At 36.4% G+C, this 21,014-nt stretch overlaps 3 protein-coding genes across 20 annotated transcripts in view; 2 read left to right on the top strand and 1 right to left on the bottom strand.

Annotated features, from left to right (window-relative positions):
- Positions 1-21,014, bottom strand: part of LOC116724430 (voltage-dependent N-type calcium channel subunit alpha-1B-like) — a 135,571-nt gene that overhangs the window by 95,810 nt on the left and 18,747 nt on the right. The window lies entirely within an intron of this gene.
- Positions 1,881-5,675, top strand: LOC116724586 (thrombin-like enzyme elegaxobin-2). The gene is made up of 6 exons (XM_032570359.1): positions 1,881-1,937; positions 2,064-2,253; positions 2,324-2,509; positions 4,390-4,451; positions 5,015-5,163; positions 5,269-5,675. The coding sequence occupies exons 1-6, from the start codon at positions 1,898-1,900 to the stop codon at positions 5,413-5,415; spliced, it is 774 nt and encodes a 257-aa protein (XP_032426250.1). The 5' UTR covers positions 1,881-1,897; the 3' UTR covers positions 5,416-5,675.
- On the top strand, positions 9,975-11,796 carry LOC116724584 (trypsin-1-like). The gene is made up of 6 exons (XM_032570356.1): positions 9,975-10,093; positions 10,169-10,358; positions 10,429-10,614; positions 10,765-10,826; positions 11,328-11,476; positions 11,582-11,796. The coding sequence occupies exons 1-6, from the start codon at positions 9,991-9,993 to the stop codon at positions 11,726-11,728; spliced, it is 837 nt and encodes a 278-aa protein (XP_032426247.1). The 5' UTR covers positions 9,975-9,990; the 3' UTR covers positions 11,729-11,796.

The raw sequence follows: 21,014 nt of genomic DNA, 5'->3' as shown, positions 1-21,014 counted from the left end.
ATGTGAGAATAATTTCAGAAAGCCAGAACAGCGTCATGGTGACAACTGACGATCGTTAAGAAAACAAACTGAGCGTTGTGTAAATCTCAACACTATGAGAGGATTTTCAGCCATTTCTACTTTTATTTAAATGTAACCTGGAGTACAGAGTAAGGTGACAAAAGGCACCTTAGGACTTTTCAAACATCCAATGTGACGCTAAAATCTAAATGCTAAAAATCACCTGAGGGCGATCATCACAGAAAGCACAAAACAAGAGTAAAAGTCAAGAAACACAAATGTTAAAAAGAAAAAAAAGAAACTTTAAAGATGTTTTCTGATTGGCACAAACAAAAGTTTGCTGAAAAAAACACCATAATAAATAATTAAGCAGGCGTAAAACTCAAGCTAAGCACAAATTTTGTTGATTATAGGTGGAAAATCAGAGCTTCAACTTGATACAAAATCATTCCTGAATGCTGATAAAATCTTGAACTAACGTTAGCTTAAAGAACTGTGTAAATGAAATTAGCATAAAATACTTGAAAGAGTGCTAATTAGTACAAAGCGCAACATTTTAGTTAATCACGCAGGGAATATCTGCACAATTAAAATTAACTAGAAAAATTGCTGTGACGATATGCAGAATGATTGCTGCAGAATATGCAAGAAAGAGCTAAAGATATAGCATAATTCAGCAGAAGAAGCACAAAATGTTGATTTATGAATTGCTAAAATTTATTAAAATTTGCAGAAGACTTTTGTAGACAGTAAAACCAGTAAAAGCAAAAGGCATCTGGAGAAAGGAAGACAATAAAAATGCTGAAACACAGAAATAAACAGAGCACAAGAGAGAAACACATTGAAGCAATAGGAGAAGGTGTGGCATGTTTGCTCTAGAAGAGTTTGGCAGAAAACTATAAGATCTGTAGCAATGATAGCCATAGTTCTTTAACATAGACATACGTGGCTACGTTTTGATGCATAAATTATTTCTGCACAGTAAAATATGTATGAACAGCATAATTTTGTTTGTCAAAAAGCATGAAAAATTACAATCGCGGAAAAACGACCGAGATATCAAAAAGCCGAGACATTTGAAGAGAGTTTGAAGTAAATTTAGTTTCTATGTTGAAGTAGGCAGAAGAAGTAAGCTGTGAAAAAGCAGAAGATTTTAGCAGAATTTTGTAGACAGCGAAACATAAACAGGATCTTACTAACTGAGAATGCAGTAATGCGTTGTGACTGCATTTGTTTATGTGCAACAGTCTTCAGTCTTAAATGTTATGGTTATGTCAGCGTGCAGCCGTGTTGGTGTGAGCAGATAAAACAGATAGAGAAAAGACAAGAGTTCTGCTTTTGTCCATAGCAGAGTGTTCCTTATGAATTTCTTGTAACATTTCTGGTCCATAAAGTTACAAGATTCATAGTTTCTTTTAAAAAGGACAGAAGTTTGTGAAGTCAAGTTCCTACCTGTGACACACAGAGTGAACTTGGTTTGTCCTTCCTATCTAATAGTTTTTAATAACCGACTCCAAACTAAGCACCTGATGTTTTAAGTTCTAGTCAATAGAAATTAATCACAAGCACCTGATAAAATTTACATTTGTTGCTAAAATATTATTCAAGTTTACAATGTAGGATAAAACTGCTGCCTTTCACATACTTACAGTTACACTGATGAAAATGTTTGGACTGAAACTGACTGACTGAGCAGCCAGATATAAAAACTGTTAGACGTACAGAGAGCCTGGAGGATCGTGCATCAGATGTCAGGGCCGCCTAGCTAGCCTGGCATAGATCAGTGTCTGTCCTGTGATTGGACGGACACTGGTAGACTTCCTGTCTAGCAGGAAGTTGTGAACAGAGTTTAAAGCTCCTGCAGGACCGAAGACATTCACAGGAAGCTGGACCAGCAATGGCTCTGCTGAAGGTTCTGCTGCTGCTGCTGGGGCTGGGTGAGTCGGACACACTGGACACACTTCCACTGGCTGCAAATGCTATGAATTATGTTGACCTGTGTTTTATTTTATTTTATAAAGTTGTCATGTTGATTTGCTAAAAACAGAAATGTTCTTCTCCAGGTGTTGCGGTGAGCTCAGTGTCTCTGCAGAAGAGAATCATTGGAGGTCAGAACTGCAGAGACGATGAGCGACACTATCATGTGAAGGTCTTCGCAACTGATCAAACAACAGCGAAATTATGTGGAGGATCTCTGATCAGTGATCAGTGGGTTCTGACTGCAGCTCACTGCTGGAAGTCAGATCCAGGATGGTGAGTCAGGAAAACTAAAAAATCACCAATAACTGATGGTTTCTTTATTAATTGTGTCTTTTTTGTCTAGGGCTATTGAGGCACATGTAGGACTTCATCCTAAAACTGCTCCAAAGCTGATTTATAGAATCACTCAACGTGAGATTTATATAGACAGTAACGGTCGTGAACATGACATCATGCTCCTGAAGCTGCCAGTAAAGATCACAACGATCCGACCAATCAGACTACCTGACTGTCCAGATACTCTCCTACTGTAAGTTTTATCTTCTCAAATTTCAGAACTTGGTTCTTGATCTGCCACATGAGGCAAAGTTCATCCAGGAAAATGTTTGAGCTCTGGTCTACCAGTTAGTTGTTTTTCTTAATGTGACTTATTTTTAGGCCAGAGCAGCGAAGCCCTATTGTAATTGCATGATTTCTTCTTATTATTATTATTTTTTTATTATTATTTTTCTGTCACTTCTTGGGGGCTTTGATCAAAAACTCACCAAACTTCACCCAAAATCAGCGTGGCCGTGGCGTTGCAGCGAAGTGACAAGTCACGCCGTTGCCATACGTTTGGCTCTAAACTCCACGTTTCGACCAAGCAGCACCAAACTCACTGAGATCGATCCGTGTCCAACCCCTCATAGGACTGCAGACCAATATTTGGTGGGCGTGGTCTAATTCCTCCACAGCGCCCCCTAGAATATTTTTTAAAAATCAGCCCCCAGCCATTCTTTAACCCAGAATTATGAAACTTGGTACACATGTATCTTGTCAGAACCTACAAAAAAGTCTCTTGGAGCCATGGTCCAAACCCAACAGGAAGTCGGCCATTTTGAATAAAAGCCGCCATTTTGTCTTTTTTATTGATGTTGTATCTGAGTGAACTCGTCCTACAGCTTTCAAGATCCAGGCTTCAAACTCAGTCAGCACAGTCTTGAGGCATTGAAGGTCAAAGGTTAAAGGAATTTTCGTACGTCAAAGCATGTGGGCGTGGTCAAGCCTCAAATCTGGCCATTCGCCATGAAACATCAAGGTGGAATAACTTCTCCACATAAAGTCCCAGCTGCATCAAACTTCATTTGTATCATCACAGATCAGAGCTCATCACATTCACATGGTCAACTGACATCACTTTAGCCCCGCCCCCTTCCAACAGGAAGTCACCTGTCTTTCTACTATTTTTCTTCCTTTTACTCTGTGGTTCATGCAGATTTCAACCTGTGTTTAATGAAATAAAACATGATGATAAATCCTTCTTTCAACGCTTCCTGCCGGTGGGAGCATGTGGGCGTGGCTGAGTGGCGAATTCTAATCCCTCGCAGTTTGCATATGGTTGTCTCTAAATCAGTGTTTCTCAAACGTTTTCATCCTGAGGACAATTTAACAAGCTGTCATGAACCACTTAGCCTGAAATTGCCCCCGCATGTATTTTTCTTCATTCATTCCAATGAGAAGAGTGGTGGTGTTTGGTAAATGTGACTGGCCATGACACAGAGGTCTACTTGAACATTCTGAGTTATTTACAGAATTAAATGAAAATAAAAATAGCTGTTTACTTGAAAGCGGAGCATCATTCATTACCATGCAAAGAGCAGTTCTGACTAACTGGAACGATTCCTACCACTAACCGTTCAAAGGAATCCAGTCGCTAGTGGATTCCTCAGCGGAAGCTATAATTTAGCTTCCCTCAATCATATAAGCAGTCCTGGAGTTGTTTTCTTTCCACTAGAGGGAGCCCTCGCACCACAAATGGTCCAGCGACCACAGTTTGAAAAACACTTATCTGTAAGCATCATTGCATTTGTAGTAAACTTGTTAGGATTGACCTTTGTAAACCTCTAAAGAGCCCAATACATTGAAGTTGCAATTCAACTCCGCTGCAGCTCCTGGCTTATTCCAACAGCTATGTATCCTTAGCACATCAGGTGACATGCCCCAGATTTTTTGTGCTCTGGAAAGGAGCGCTGCCGAACACATCAATGTGTATTGCCTAGCAGACGGGTGTGGGAACTGCGTGAGAGCGCCGGCAATGTCGAGTGGGTGGCGTTGCTGGAGCGGCCGCCACAAGGCCGGAGTCGTGCATAGCTGCGAGGACCTCCGACGCCGTTTACGGCTTTAATTAGTTTTGTTTTTCTTGTGTTTCAGTGGCACCAAAGTTCAGATTGCAGGTTTTGGAGCAACACAAGTTGGATTTTTTAACAAAAGAGGTGAGATGAATGTTCATGTTTCTCATTGTTTTTCTTATTTCCTCAAAATGACTCAGATGATTCAAATCAGTTTTTAGACTCTGCTGACGCTGAACTTAGCAGCTTGTTCAAGTTTTGATCATCAAAAACTCTCTGAGATAAACTGCTTAAAGCCTAAATAGGAAATTCTGAGAAAACTGTGAATTTAGCCTGAAAATTTGAACCAGCAACATTCCAGGTCCCTCCCATGTAAAGTGAGCTGGGCGTACATGAGCACTGATTGACAGCGCTAAGACCCTCCTCTTGGCTCTGATTGGTTCTTTTTGACCTGGAGTGGTGCATCTCTACAGATAGCTAAAAAGGTGGGGAGGGGGTGAGGGAAAGGGAGGCGATCAGGCTTTTCATAGATTATCTGTCTCATATTAACCATGAGGACATAGTGAGTTTTTATAAAAATGTAAAAAAATAAATGTTATACAAGTAACATACTGCACTTTAATAACCAGATAATAAGGTGATAACCTGAGCAAAATGTGTCAGCACTTAAACAGACCTTACATGTTTACGCTGTTTTTCCTCTACAGTCAAATATTTTCCAGATGATCTTCAGTGTGCAGAGCTTAAGATTGATAAACATGAAAAGTTGGAAAAGACACTGGTAAAAGAAAAGCACTTTAAGCGCACATACCAGAAGTGGTACAGTGTGAGAAGCTCTAAGAAGGACACATCTCAAGTATGTCAGTCTTTAAACAATTTCTGCACAAAATTTAGACATTGTTTCTATTTTACTGGATAAATCTCAGCAGCAAAACAACTAAAAGCTTGGTGTTTGTGACAGGGCGACTCTGGTGGAGGATTTGTGTTCAACAACAGGCTGTATGGCGTAATGGCCTTCACTGGAGATCCAGAGTATGCATTCAATGAACCAAGTGGTTTCACGGATGTCTGTGCCTACAAGCAGTGGATAGATGACACAATTAATTAACCAAAAAACCTGCTATGTGTCTTAATTGTGATTAAATGTTCACAGCATCATCAAATCACAAAGTTCAAGTTAATCTTTAAATTTCAGTTTTCAGTTGATTCATTTTCTGATTTAAAGCTGAATTATTTGGGGATTTAAGTTATTGTGTACAAGTTAATCTGTGATCATATCTTATTTCTCAATAAGTAAAGCTGCTGTTTGTAATAATCAGTAATAATATCCACTGTCAAATGACTAGAAAATAAATGGCTGTAATCTGATCAGATTGTCTCTCTTGTGCTTATTTCTGGTTGTTAGTGAAGAAAATATGGCTGAGCCTGAAGTGACCCAATTCTGATTTCTTGGCAAATTGGATTTTTTTTGCCGGGGCCGTTCACACAGCCAATAAATGTGACCTGTATGCGTTCTGCAGTCTGAACGGGCAAGCGACCTGAAAGTGTCCCGCATGCGCAGTAGAGGGCGCAACAGAGTCAGCGTTCTCAGTGTTCTGCCACCCGCCATAAAAAGAAGAAGTGCTCAGTGTTTGTGGAAGTAAACATGGATGCTAATGGTGGAGCGTAGCTTACACATTTGAAGTGGTTGTCCAACCGGAACCAGCATCTTAACAACTTAATCCTCATCATTTCTGCCATGGTTGCTGTTATTCTTCCTGCTTGCGCGTATCAGGACGCAGAATAGTGAGATTTGTCGAATATCTGTGATGTTCAATTCGGATGAATGCGACCTTGAATCGTATATGTATTTAAAAAGAATCCGACTTGTGCTGTTCAGACTCTCAAATAGATCAGATACAGGTCACATTACGTCAAAAAAAATCTAAATTGGGTCACTTTAGGCTGCAGTGTGAACGCAGCCTAACAGATTTTACAGTTATAAAAAACTACTTTTTTAAAAAAGTAGCAAGACCTGTAGCAATGATAGTCAGAGTTCCTTAACGTAGACATACGTGGCTATGTTTTGATGCATAAAGTATTTCTGTACAGTTAAATATGTATAAATAGCATCATTGTATTTGTTTGCCAGCATGAAAAGTTCAATGAACATCAGTGCACTCAACAACTGACAACAGTTAGAGAATTCCACCATAGGATTAGATTGTAAACCTGAAAACGGTCAAAAATCTGCATAAAATTTAAATTCCAATCGTGGAAAAACCGTAAGTGATATCAAAAAGCCGAGACATTTGAATGAGACATTTGAAAGTCTTGTGACTTGTTTCGAAGTTGAATGCAGCTTCTATAGAAGCTGTAAGCTGTGAAAGAGCAGACGATTCCACAGAATTTTGTGAAATTTTGTAGAATTTCAATGTTATTTATTACTTCTGCCTACTTTAATGTATAAACTCCATTTAACTTTTAAACAAATCACAAGACTTTTAACTACCTTCAGTTGTCTCGGCGTTTTGATATCTCTTACGGTTTTTTCACATTTGCGATTTAAGTTTTATGCAAATCTTTAACCGTTTTCAGGTTTTCATGTAATCCTATGGTGGAATTCACTAACTGTTATAGTTCTCACTCTAGTGACTGACTTTTATAGAACTTTTCATGCTTGCAAACAAATACAATGATGCCATTTATACATATTTAACTGTACAGAAATAATTTATGCATCAAAACGTAGCCACGTACGTCTACGTTAAGGAACTATGACTATCATTGCTACAGATTTTACAGTTTTCTATCAAACTCTTCTGCAGCATAGACATGTCACACCTTCTCCTATTTCTTCAATGTGTTTCTCTTCTGCTCTGTTTATATCTGTGTGTGAACATTCTTATTGTCTTCTTTTCGTTAGATATATCAAATATCAAGATGTCCTTCTTTTCAAACATTTTACTACAGAACTTTTTCAAAAGTTTCAGGTTTTATACAAATTTCTGCTTCTGCTGAATTTTGCTATATCTTTTGCTAAATTTTACTATTTAGCAAAAATATTTTTACAATATATGACTATAGCTTTCTTCTGCTTTTTCCCCCAACTTCTTTTGCTTTATTTTGCATATTCTGCAGCAATCATTCTGCAGATTTGCATTCTCACGGCTGTTTTGCTACAAACAGCAGTTTTTTCTAGTTACAATTTCACTTCAGTTACTTTTTGATGAGAAAACGTTCTGCTCATCACCAAGGAAATGAGAGCATGTTGGCCTCAAACTGTTTTTTAAAGGAGTATTTATAAATAAAAAAAGCAACACAAAATATTAGGTGTATTTTTAATGAGACATTGATTTCCAATATTTTGTCAGCTGCTGTTTGTCCTTCCTATCTAATAGTTTTAAATAACTGACTCTAAACTAAGCACCTGATGTTTTTTTTACGTTTTAGTCAATAGAAATTAATCACAAGTACTTTATCAAATTGACATTTACATTTATTGTCAAAATATTATTAAAGTTTACAATGTATGATAATTCAGCCTGGGATTTTCTTTTTCTCTGAAGTTAACTAGAGCTAAACATGATAGTTTTCCTTCCTCCTCTGCCTTTGCATTGATGAAACACCTGGAGATATTAATACAAACTCAGCCGAAGGATCAATGTCATTTTTTCTGGTGTTTCCTTGTTTTATCTTTACTCAGTAATGGAAATGATTTCAAATGTAACTCAGTAACTTTATGCAAAACAAATTCAAGTAAAATTAAAAGTTAAGGTTTTGTAAACAACTTAAAGGGTAAATTAGGTAAACTGTAATTACATCAATAAATGTAAATATAACTTATTGCTTTCCACCCAGTATGGCAGAACCAAAATAGATTTTTTTTTTCCACTTTGTGAAGATACAGAGTAACATTCACCGTCCAGCGCAGGGCTCCTCTCGGCTCACCTTAGGAGTGACACCAAGTGACGCAAAGATTGTAGCTCAAGTTCAGCTTTATTTTCTCAGTCAGTTTTTGCTTTTGTGCGACTGTCACTAGTCTTAAATGTTATGGTTATGTCAGCGTGCAGCCGTGTTGGTGTGAGCAGATAAAACAAATAGAGAAAAGACAAAGAGTCCTTTTGTCCATTACAGAGTGCTCCTTATGAATTTCTTGTAACATTTTTTGTCCATAAAGTTACAAGATTCATAGTTTCTTTTAAAAAGGACATTTTAGTTCCATTAGTGTTTTTATTTTTCACAACAATCAGAGTTTTTATCTCTTTTTTTATGCCGTATGTTTGAGGAGGAAGCTACACTAAGCTAGCAGGGAGTCTGAAAAACACTGGATTAACAGGAATGATGATGGCCTGTGGACTTAATAATGAACACGTTCTGAGATATTCCAGCAATAAGAATAATTGTGAATTTCAATGGAAAACTTAATAAGTAAGGGAAAACAAATAGAAGAGTTGGAAAACAGCTATTGATACAATTTAGAAATGTTTCAAAATGACTGGACACATCTTATCTGGGGGAGTTGTCGCAAAAATGTGGAAATGTTCAACATAGGAAATGATTGCAAGAATGTTACGGTTGTGTAGTTAAAGTTTGTTGTTGGTAATTACTTCAAGTGAACTTATTGCACTACACCTATGTTAAGGTATCCATGATTTGTTATGTTAAATTAGTCTGTATTCGTACATATGTATAGTAAACTTATTGTCAGTGAATCGGTTTTCATAGAATTAATGATAAATCATATATTTTATATAATTTGCTTGTACTGCTGGGGTTTGTAATCAAAAGAAAACAACAGTGGCTGGTGAAATGTCTGAGTGGTCGGTAAAAGAAATTTCTCTACCAGCCACTATGTCTGGTGGAGAACATTTTTAATTTCTACTACTGTGCAGCTGGTCAAGGACTAGCACAACATGGTCAAGATCATTTTAATATAAATGCATAAAACTGTTGAATGAAAATGTAACTATTTGATCCACTGACGTTGCATTACCCTAACTAAGCCACTGATTTAATATCAGTATTATCAGTTCACGCAAAGCTTTGATGAAGAAAGTCACGTTATTTCTGGCCTGACTGAGAAATTTGACTAACTGACCTGAAATAGTCATATAAAATATGTCTTCTGTCTAACCTCTACAGGCTGTAGAAGTCTGAAACAATCACATAACTTTATCAAAGAACAAAGTCTACTAGAGTATTGGGATCTTACTGAGTTTTAGCAATAAATTCACCAAAAACCAGCTTCATGGAAATCTGGCAGTAGATGCTTCAGTGAAGGAGAGTCAGTCTTAGGTTTTGTCAAGTTGAGCTTATTGAATATTTTCATAATCCTTAAAGACATGTATTTAAGACACTGCCATGTTATATCCTTTTAATCGGCCAAATTTAAAGGAATCCTACAAATCCTCAGATAAAATTGCTCTGTACTTTGTCATGAAAACATTTGGACTGAAACTCACTGACTGAGCAGCCAGATATAAAAACTGTTAGACGTACAGAGAGCCTAGAGAGCCATGGATCAGATGTAAGGGGCGCCTAGCTAGCCTGGCATAGATTAGTGTCTGTCCTGTGATTGGACAGATTAGTGTCTGTCCTGTGATTGGACGGACACTGCTAGACTTCCTGTCTAGCAGGAAGTTGTGAACAGAGTTTAAAGCTCCTGCAGGACCGAAGACATTCACAGGAAGCTGGACCAGCAATGGCTCTGCTGAAGGTTCTGCTGCTGCTGCTGGGGCTGGGTGAGTCAGACACACTGGACACACTTCCACTGGCTGCAAATGCTATGAATTATGTTGACCGGTGTTTTATTTTATTTTATTTTATAAAGTTGTCATGTTGATTCATTATTTGCTAAAAACAGAAATGTTCTTCTCCAGGTGTTGCGGTGAGCTCAGTGTCTCTGCAGAAGAGAATCATTGGAGGTCAGAACTGTAGAGACGATGAGCGACACTATCATGTGAAGGTCTTTGCATTTAATAAAACAAAAGAAAAATTATGTGGAGGATCTCTGATCAGTGATCAGTGGGTTCTGACTGCAGCTCACTGCTGGAAGTCAGATCCAGGATGGTGAGTCAGGAAAACTAAAAAATCACCAATAACTGATTGATTCTTTATTAATTGTGTCTTTTTTGTCTAGGGCTATTGAGGCACAGGTAGGAGTTCATCCTAAAACTGCTCTAAAGCTGATTTATAGAATCACTCAACGTGAGATTTATATAGACAGTAACGGCCGTGAACATGACATCATGCTCCTGAAGCTGCCAGTAAAGATCACAGCGATCCGACCAATCAGACTACCTGACTGTCCAGATACTCTCCTACTGTAAGTTTTATTTTCTCAAATTTCAGAACTTGGTTCTTGATCTGCCACATGAGGCAAAGTTCATCCAGGAAAATGTTTGAGCTCTGGTCTACCAGTTAGTTGTTTTTCTTAATGTGACTTATTTTCAGTTTTGTTTTTCTTGTGTTTCAGTGGCACCAAGGTTCAGATTGCAGGTTTTGGAGCAACACAAGTTGGATTTTTTAACAAAAGAGGTGAGATGAAGGTTCATGTTTCTCATTGTTTTTCTTATTTCCTCAAAATGACTCAGATGATTCAAATCAGTTTTTAGACTCTGCTGACGCTGAACTTAGCAGCTTGTTCAAGTTTTGATCATCAAAAACTCTCTGAGATAAACTGCTTAAAGCTGAAATAGGAAATTCTGAGAAAACTGTGAATTTAGCATTAAAATTTGAACCAGGAACATTCCAGGTCCCTCCCATGTAAAGTGAGTTGGGTGTACATGAGCACTGATTGACAGCGCTAAGACCCTCCTCTTGGCTCTGATTGGTTCTTTTTGACCTGGAGTGGTGCATTTCTACAGATAGCTAAAAAAAAGGAGGAGGTGGAGGAAGCCATTCTTCAGTTTTGATACAAATGTAAAAAATACATTTTATACAAGTAACATATCGCAGCTTAACCACAGATAACAAGGTGATAACCTGAGCAAAATGTGTCAACAGACCTTACATGTTTACGCTGTTTTTCCTCCACAGTCAAAGATTCTCCAGATGGTCTTCAGTGTGCAGAGTTTAAGATAGTTAAAAATGAAAAGTTGGAAAAGACAATGGCAAAACTTGAGTACTTTAAGCGCACATACCAGAAGTGGTACAGTGTGAGAAGCTCTAAGAAGGACACATCTCAAGTATGTCAGTCTTTAAACAATTTCTGCACAAAATTTAGACATTGTTTCTATTTTACTGGATAAATCTCAGCAGCAAAACAACTAAAAGCTTGGTGTTTGTGACAGGGCGACTCTGGTGGAGGATTTGTGTTCAACAACAGGCTGTATGGCGTAATGGCCTTCACTGGAGATCCATGGTATGCATTCAGTGAACCAAGTGGTTTCACGGAAGTCTGTGCCTACAAGCAGTGGATAGATGACACAATTAATTAACCAAAAACCCCGCTATGTGTCTTAATTGTGATTAAATGTTCACAGCATAATAAAATCACAAAGTTCAAGTTAATCTTTAAATTTCAGTTTTTTGTTGATTCATTTTCTGATTTACAGCTGAATTGGTTGGGGATTTAAGTTATTGTGTACAAGTTAATCTGTGATAATATCTTATTTCTCAATAAGTAAAGCTGCTGTTTGTAATAATCAGTAATAATATCCACTGTCACATGACTAGAAAATAACTTGTCAGATTGTCTCTAGAATCAATTTGGAATTGTGCTAAGCTTCAGAATCCTGCTAGCTTTAAGTGTATTTTAAATTAGCATATCATTGTTAGCATAGTCTAGCTTAGTAAGAAATTAGCACAAAGATTTTTTTGTTTATTGATGACAATGTGCAATAAACCTTCATAAACCATTGCATATCCTGAACTACTGCTAGCTTTAACATTACAGTTAGCATTAAATAATTAGCTGCTTAAATTTTTGGTGGACCATATTAGCCTTAGCAATAGTGACCGATCATATTTATTTTGACAAAATGATGCAATAAAATTTTTTGTTGCTTCGAGTTTTAAAAAGCAATGTGCTTAAAGTAAAATTTGTCAACTTAAGCTTATGGTACATAAAAAAAAAAAAAAATTAATTTAGTCATAGCTAAATTTTAAATTTAATGCTCTTTATTAAATTATTCTTTTAAACATAACTATTTTTTTTTTTTGTTAAATGCAATAATTTTGAATGAATTATTTTGTGATTATGTAACCTGCCACACCCAAGTTATCTCCATTTTAACATGGTTGGCCTAATAAAACAAAGGTGGGTAAAATCTCAACTTTATGGATGACAAAAATGAAAATAAAGACCAAAAGACAGACACTGATTCATATTCTGCTGTATAACGTTTGAGGCTTTTCGTTAGCTAGAAAACAATAACTTGGATGGGGATGACAATAAACGCTGATTCCTCATGGGAGCCATTCTGACAGCATGAACTGTGATTTTTATCAGGACTTGTAATCAAGTTGGGCCGATAAGATGCTCAGCAGAAACATTTCTGCAAGGCTACATCAAATTATGGCTACGTTTCTATGTAAGGGAGCAGAGTCTGAGTATTGATTGAACCATGACTGCTGCTGACTTGCAGAATATTTATAAAACAATTATTTTGATCAAATATACATTTTAATAGTTGAATATTAGTATTTATTCTCCATTTGGTTCTTTGGTGTCCCAATCCCTCAGGTTCTTCTTAAATAGTTGCATGGTTCTTTTTATTTTTATATTTTTATTCATTTATATATTTTTTATTGAATTATTTTTTATTATTTTAAATGTTTATTATTTTTTATTTCATAAAGATGTAGTTTCTTGATTCTTTTTTTATTGTGTATTTTATGTTATTTTTCTATTTTTCGACTTACTTATAATTTTTTTTACCGTTATTCATTTTGACTTTAAATTGTTTTTAATTTTACTTTTTTTACTAAAAAAAGAAGTACCTGTTGGAATAATTTATTTATGCATTTATTTACATATTTGTTTTTATTCATTTTTATTTAAAAAGAAATAATCTCTTTATTGTTTTATTTCTATTGAATTTTGTTTTTCTATTTTTGCATTTCTTTTTTAAATTTTCAATTTATATGTAATTACAAAAACAGAAAATTGTTTTTATTCCTTTTATTTTTCTATTATTACATATTTAAATTTTTTATTTTTGTATTCACATTTTATATATTTTTTAAAGTATTTTCAACATTTTTATTTATTTTTATTTTTTTAAAAGTAGTAGCTTTTTGATTCTACATTTAGTGGCGACTCTAACTCCCCAATTTTCCAAGGATTAAAAGTGTAAAAAGGTGGATGGTCAAACAAGCCTGGCAACCCAGCCACAGCTAATTAGCATTAGCATTTATCAGTAAATCTAGGGTTTTTTGCACCAAAGCATCCTTCATCACCATCTTTACTACGATATTTTGATCAAACTGAACAATCTACATCATCCGACTTTCATTTGTCACCATTTTGATCTTTTGATTCAGATTTAATAGACTATTAATCTCCCTGGTGAAACCTCTTTCATGATGCCTTCCTTCCTTTACGAGCTTTTATTACAACCCTCTTTAAAGTGCCACAAACACAGCAGTAAATCTCCCTCTGTGGGCGCTAAAAGGCTCACTTACGATCTCGTGTGATATCTCTGAATATCTGCGGCTCGTTCTGGCAGAAACAGGCAGATGGGAGTGGAAGTGAGAGGCAACAGGAGAAGATATCGATCAGAAGCCATGTGAGCTGTGGTCAGCCGAGTGCTGTGTCCTCCTCTGTCTTCCAGAGGAAGGGAGTGACGTTTTAACAACCACTGATTGAACGGTAATGAACAGAAACAAAAACATTTACATGCTTTTAGAAGGGAGGCTCGTTGTATGACTGGTTTAGGTTTTAATTTGGACATTTTTAAAAAAAGATTTCCAAACGTAACATTTCAGAAAAGAGATAATTTATAACTGTTTAACAGTGGCAGATAATTCTGTTAATGTGCTAACATCTGAGCTAATTTTTCATTTAGCGCATTTCCTAACTTTGAAATCATTTAGCCATTTGCGTCCTCTAAATTATTTTTTCCAGGTAAATTCTAAAGGGTTATTTTACTTGGCTTTTTTGTAAACTTTCAGTTGAATACAGTTCGACATCTGTGTGGGAGTTTAGCTTAACGATTGTTCAGAATCGTTACGTTAGCCGTTTATATTCATGGTCTTATTTTGAAGGAGGTTAAAACTTAACATAGAAGTTCAGTTTTCTCTCATCATGTAATCTCATAATCTCTATTTTTTTCCTCAACAATAAATTTATACAGAAACAAAATAAAACACACAAACAATAGAAAGTTAGCGCTTTAACATTAGCTAAATACTATGTTACTGCCTTAGCATTAGCATGATTATTATTAGTGCTTGGCATGCGCTAAATACCGTGTTGGTATACTGCTTTAGCATTACTTATGCTAAATACCATGTTTGCATAACATTTTAGAATTAGTTTAAGCTAAATACCATGTTGATATACTGCCCTGGCATTAGCATAACTAATGCTTATGATTAGGAATTTAGCATTAGCATCTGCTAAATACAACACTAGTATAGTGCTTTAGCATAACTAACTAATCACAAAATATCATGTTGGTGTACCATGTTAGCATTAGAACAACGAAAGTTTACAATTAGTGCTTTAGCATTAGAATCTGCTAAATACTCTGTTTTAGCAATAGCATAGCTAATGTTTATGATTAGTGAGCTTGGGTTAGCCAACTTACTTTTTAGTTAGTATTCCCCACCACCTTTAACCTCTTAGTCTAACCTCATGCATGTTCACAGTAGAAATATAACTAAAAATAAGAAGAAAATCTATATTTTTCTACATAACTACGAATCCTAACGCGCTCCAGATAACTGCAGATGTTTCTACAACTCCAAGATAGCTTTGAATGACGCTGAAAACAAATCTTCTGTTACCTGCTTGAAAACATGGAATCTTCAGCTGCTTTCCAGCAAATCTAAAAATAAAATGTTGGTAACTTAGCTGATCTCAGGAAGGTCATGCCTGGTGACATTTAAGCAGTTTTCTTTTTTTATTATTTATTTTTGCAGGAGCATGCAGATACGGACCGCTCGAAGCACCAAAATCCCTCTGTAACCTTTTCTTTCCTTCAAGGGAATTTTTGCAACAACAGTATGTAGAGCTGCTGGATTCATATGGTTCAGTAGTTCATTAAAAAAAAGAACTGGGTCACGGGCAAAGCTCGGTTCTAGTAGTTCACAACCTCAGGGCAAGACTTGGCTTAGAGATACTAAAGGAACAGAAATAAGGTTTGTCTTTTTGTGTGGAGTCCACCTTTGCTAAGAGAAACCAAATAAAGGGGCTGAGGAAAAACTCAAGGGTGTCCAAAGTACAGCCCGGGGGCCATTTGTGGCCCGCAGAAGAATTTTGGGCGGTCCTCGGTTACTACTCAGGATTAGTCTAAATTTGAAGTTTTCCCTGATGGCAGGCTGTTAAAAACAAAAATACAATTAAAATCTTAAAATAGAAAATTTAAGGTGAAACTCTTTCAATTTAATGCAATTTATTAATAATAGATACTAAAAACATCCAGAGTCTTAGAAAAAAATAAAACAAAACTGAACAAAATCCTCTTCTTGTTACTGAAAAGATACACAAAAAATGTACTCAAGGAAAAGTAAAAAGTATCTATCCAAGAAATTATTTAAGTAAGAGTAAAGACATATTTGGTAAAAAAAAAAAAAAAAAAAAGTCTACTCAAGTACTGAGTAACTGATCAAATGATCAATAATCTAATATTTAAAAATTACATCATCATACGGATCAAAATATAAAGTTTAGTGGAAATTTTGGTATTTTAAGAGCCAAAATTACAATAATTCATATAAGTAACAAAAAAATAACAAAATCAGGCAACATATATTTTTTTCAAGTCAGTTTGTTTAAATAAAAACTGCAGGTGTGTCTCTGGTGAATTAAATGTGAAGTAAACTGGTTTTACCAGACATGTTTTTCCTGTCCAGTTTTCTACTATCTGAGATCCTTCTGAGGCCTGAAACCTTTAAAAGAGTCGTGATGTTTTCGTGCTAAGATGGAAAACGTCCGTTGGGAAGCAGGTGCGGTTCGCCATCCGAGGTTCCCAGGTGGGTTCTGGACCCGAAGCTGGAGTGAAAATGGGAACCAACCAGACATCAGACGGATGTTTTATCCTCTGAGGAGCCACAGACTGGAGATCCTGCTGCTTCAATCACCAAAACTACAGCACCTCTACACCACACCTATTAAAAATCACATATTTTACTTTTATACTGAGTTATATTTAAGAGTATGTATTGGAACAACACTTACAGAGCCCTACCAGTGTATTTATATCACATTTTATTGGGATTTTATGGAATGAACCAACACAGCATGTGAACAGGAAGGAAAATGTGACAAAAATCAACATCTGAAAAGTGTGGAGCGCATTTATATTTGTTTCGAACTGATTTGAACCATTTATCAGCAGTTTGGGTTGGATGTTTACAGTTATTTTTCTTTAATGTTTGGTATTTTGATATTTTGTTTACATTTTGTTGTGTAAATATTCCCTGACTTTCTTTCTTTGAACTTGGACTTTAAGTGATAAAAAAACTTAGAAACAGATGAGAAAAAATTTAAACAAAACAAACACAACAATAGGTAAAAATATAAAATATTTCTTGGTGATCTTTAATATTTGTCTCATTGGCAAAGTATTTCACTAAAAAACATTTTTTCTATATTATAAGTGAATTAATCTGCTAGTGAAACTAGCAATCTTTCATCAATACTCAATAATTATCGACTTAACACAAGCTGAAAAGTTACTCGTAAGTTAGTTTTGTCTTATTTTAACAGTATTAAGATATTTTCACTCAAAACTAAATAAAAGTACTTGGTAACATTTTGTGTTTTTGCAGTGAAGTCCCCCAAAGCACACAATTTGCACTGTAAAAACACAATATCTTAAGTATTTCTGGTCTAATTTCTAATGCAAATATCTTAAAATAATAAAAAATTTACTTACAAGTAATGTTTCAGAAAGATATAGGAGCAATTTTTCAGTAAATAATTCTTGAATATTAATAAAGACTTGTAGTTCTGTGGCAAATTATTTCAATTTTAAGACATTTTTACCATAAGTGAAAAATCTTCCACAGAACCAGAACATTTTTATCAATATTCAATAATTATTTCAATAATAATCGCTCCTTTCTCTTATTGAAGAGAAAGTAATCTGCGCTAATCAAAACTAATCAAAAATGTGCACAAATTTCATGCCATTTTCATCGACAAACGCGAAAATAACATAAAAACAAATGTCAAAGGAGCCAGACTTTGATGTGAGACTTTAATATTGCTGTAATATTACAGCGATTCGTTATCTGACAGCAGGAATAACAGCAGAAAAACGGCCGACCTGAACTGAAACCAGAGCGCAGATGAAAAAGCCCTCGCTGACATAACTTCTTGATTTGGTTTGGATCTTTCCTAGAATCGACCTGAGAGAAATCGAACGAGGCCAAGACATCCGCAGTTAATGAATCGCTTCAATGTACCAGAAAGGCTTTCGTCTCTTAGACAAACGTACCTGAGGAACCCAGGGCCGGCCCAAGGCATACACGAGTTAAGCGACTGATTAGGGCCCTGACACAACCAAGTATGTCGGAGTGGTAGGACCATGCTAAGAGAATAAAAACAGAACATTATATGAGAATAAAGTCACAATATTACGAGAATACTCAGTTTTATGAGAATAAACTCAAAATTGTGATTATATTCTGATATTATTATGACTTTTTTTCTAATATTTTGACTTTATTCTAATATGATGACTTTTTTCTAATATTTTGACTATTCTCATAGTATTTTGACTTTATTCTCGTAATATTATTATTTATCCTCGCAATTCTTTGTCCTCATTCTGATATTATGACTTTATTATCATAATATTTTGACTATTCTTGTAATATTATGACTTCATTTGGATATTTTTATTACTTTATTCTTGTATTTGTTGGTTCTTTTGCACAGTCTATTGAACAGGCATATGAATACTATAACATGGTTTTAATTACAAATTTCTGATCATTATTGAGTCGGTAAGTTATATATATTTAATTAAACTGAGATAAGGAGTAGGATTAAAAAAGTGTTCTTCCTGACACTTTTCAAACAGAAAAGTAATGGTAAACAAATTATTTTATTCTTCATTATGTATGCACATGTTTTGTCTCGTCTTACTAGTTACTTGCATTTTTGTTCTGAAAAAACAGTTTGAAATAAATAAATAAAATGATGATGTGTCTGTTGTTGATATGTTGGTATGGGGGGGGGCTAAAAAATGCAAATCTGCTAAGGGCCCCAGAAATGTTTCGGTCGGCCCTGGAGGAACCGGCCACGTCTGCCAGACAGCAGCACATTGTTTGTAATTATCTGTGGGCTGAGTCACGCGTGAAGAGGGAAACCTGCCAGTCTGCCACATCAGCTGCAGCCTGCAGGAAATCACAAGCATCACGTTCAGCCACGCTTCGCTGCAGCCGAGAAGGCCACAAAGCTACGAGTCCGTGTGAGAAAAGCAGCCGCGACTCGGGATTATTTACGCCGGCGCTTCGTGTCCCTCCCCGCCCTCCGCACCCGGAGCTGCGGGCGCCCGTTCCTCAGAGGAAATCTGTGATTAATGTGAGAGATCGCCAACTTCAGTCACGATTTGTCTTCCAGAAGCTTCATGAGTCTGAGAATCTGGCCATTACAAGTCATCACGATAACCGGACTGAACAGAAAGACGGCTCGCTGGAAGACATTTTAGTCAGCGACGAACGGAGAAACTCCAGCTGGAACCGTTTCACACCAACTGAGTCACCTTTCTGAGTCTTTGTTGTTATTATAAACTAAAATTAAGTGAGTCTGTGAGATATCAGTCAGTATCTGTGTAAATCTTCGTCAATATTCTGCTAATGTGATACAAAACACTTCCGATGTTTCTGCTATGAAATTAAATGAAGCTAAAATCACACATGATTAAGTTTGTTCTCGAGCTAAGCCGTTAAAAATCATGGCAGGGATGTCAACAGTTACATGAGATATATCAGTATAATTCAGCCACAAGAGGAGACGTCAGCGTCTATTCAGGCAGAAATTGTAGTCTGTGATTTTACAAAAGAGTTACGGATTCAATACGTTCAAATGAGACCATTTTTTACGACTGTGAGCCAGTCTGAAAAACAAAAATCTAAACAAAAACAAATCATCATCCTCCTACTACTTCCTGCTGTCTTCTTTGTCGTTTTCGCCAGTAGTAACATCCAGTTGTTGATCACGTGACTGGTATGACTCAAATAAAGTGTTTCCATTGCAGCTATACGGCTGGAAAACAGATTCATCCTAATGCAAAAGCGTGAGTTTATTTTCCCAAAATAGTAAAAAGGTATTTGGTAAAGTGTTTACTCGAGTACTGAGTAACTGATCAAATTAACAATCATTTAAATTACATCATCAGATGGACCAAAATATAAAGTGTAGTGGAAATTTTGGTATTTTAGGGGCCAACATGACAATAATTTATATAAGTAACAAAAAATGACAAAATCAGGTAAAATAATTGTTTCTAAATCAGTTTCTTTCAATAAAAAAACGTCGGAAACTTTGACAAAAACTGCAGGTGTGTGTCTGTGTTTGGTGAATTTTTAGTTAAAACATGTTTGTTTCTCATTCAGTGGAGAGAAAATCCAGAACTTTTACTCAAGTAAGAGTAAAAATACTTCATAATAAAATTACTCAAAAGTAAAAAGTACAATATACTCCAAAAAGTAATTTTAAAAAAGTTACTTAAGTAAATGTAACTAGTTACTACCAAACTCTGTCATTGATTAATTCTGGTCTTCATCCCAATATTTGATGACAGCATTAGAGAAAGTTTAATGTCTGTTGCTTGTTTGATGTTCCCATGGCCTTCTATACTTCCTAACTACATAATTAGTCAGTTTAGACATTTAATTCGCAATAAAAGCCCCTCTGGTTGCTGCTCTGCCTCTCTTTATATTCCCGACAGCGCTGGTGTGTAAGCGAGCTGTGTGTTTTTCTCAGCTGCGGCCCAGACGGCGGAGCGGCACCGGCGGAGCGGAGCTGGTATCAGGCTGCTGGAACGTGGCATCAGCTGCCGCCGGCCGGCCGGTCGGCCTCTCACAGCGAACGCTGTTCACCAGAGCGCTCGCTGAACGGAGATCACTGACTGGCTGGAGGCCACAGTAGAGGACAGACTGCAGACCAGGCAGCACCGACTGCTGCTGCACTCACAAGTTTACATACTGATATGATGGACGGACGGACGATGAATATCTTTGTTCACTTGGAATAAAAAAATTTACTTACAAGAAACTTTTTAGTAAGTTATAACAGCTTCCTTTGTCAATAATACCTTACCATTAATCCAATTTATTAGTGCCGGATTATTTCTTTTTTTTTTTTTTCTTTTTTTTTTTTTTTTTTGTAACCCCTCCAGGGGGTCTTTTTGTGGGCTCTAGTGTCCCTTTTTCATGAAGTAGGCTGACAGGAAAGGGGGAGGGAGAGGGGGGAAGACATGCGGTAAATGTCGCCGGGTCCGGGAGTCGAACCCGCGACAGCCGCGTCGAGGACTTGAGGCCTCCAAATGTGGGTCGCGCTAACCCCTACGCCACCACGGCACGCCCAGTGCCGGATTATTTCAG

Source organism: Xiphophorus hellerii, chromosome 8 (assembly GCF_003331165.1).
Source record: "Xiphophorus hellerii strain 12219 chromosome 8, Xiphophorus_hellerii-4.1, whole genome shotgun sequence".
Lineage (NCBI taxonomy): Eukaryota > Metazoa > Chordata > Actinopteri > Cyprinodontiformes > Poeciliidae > Xiphophorus > Xiphophorus hellerii.
Note: the sequence above shows the minus strand (reverse complement) of the source record. Positions and strands in the feature narration are given on the sequence as shown.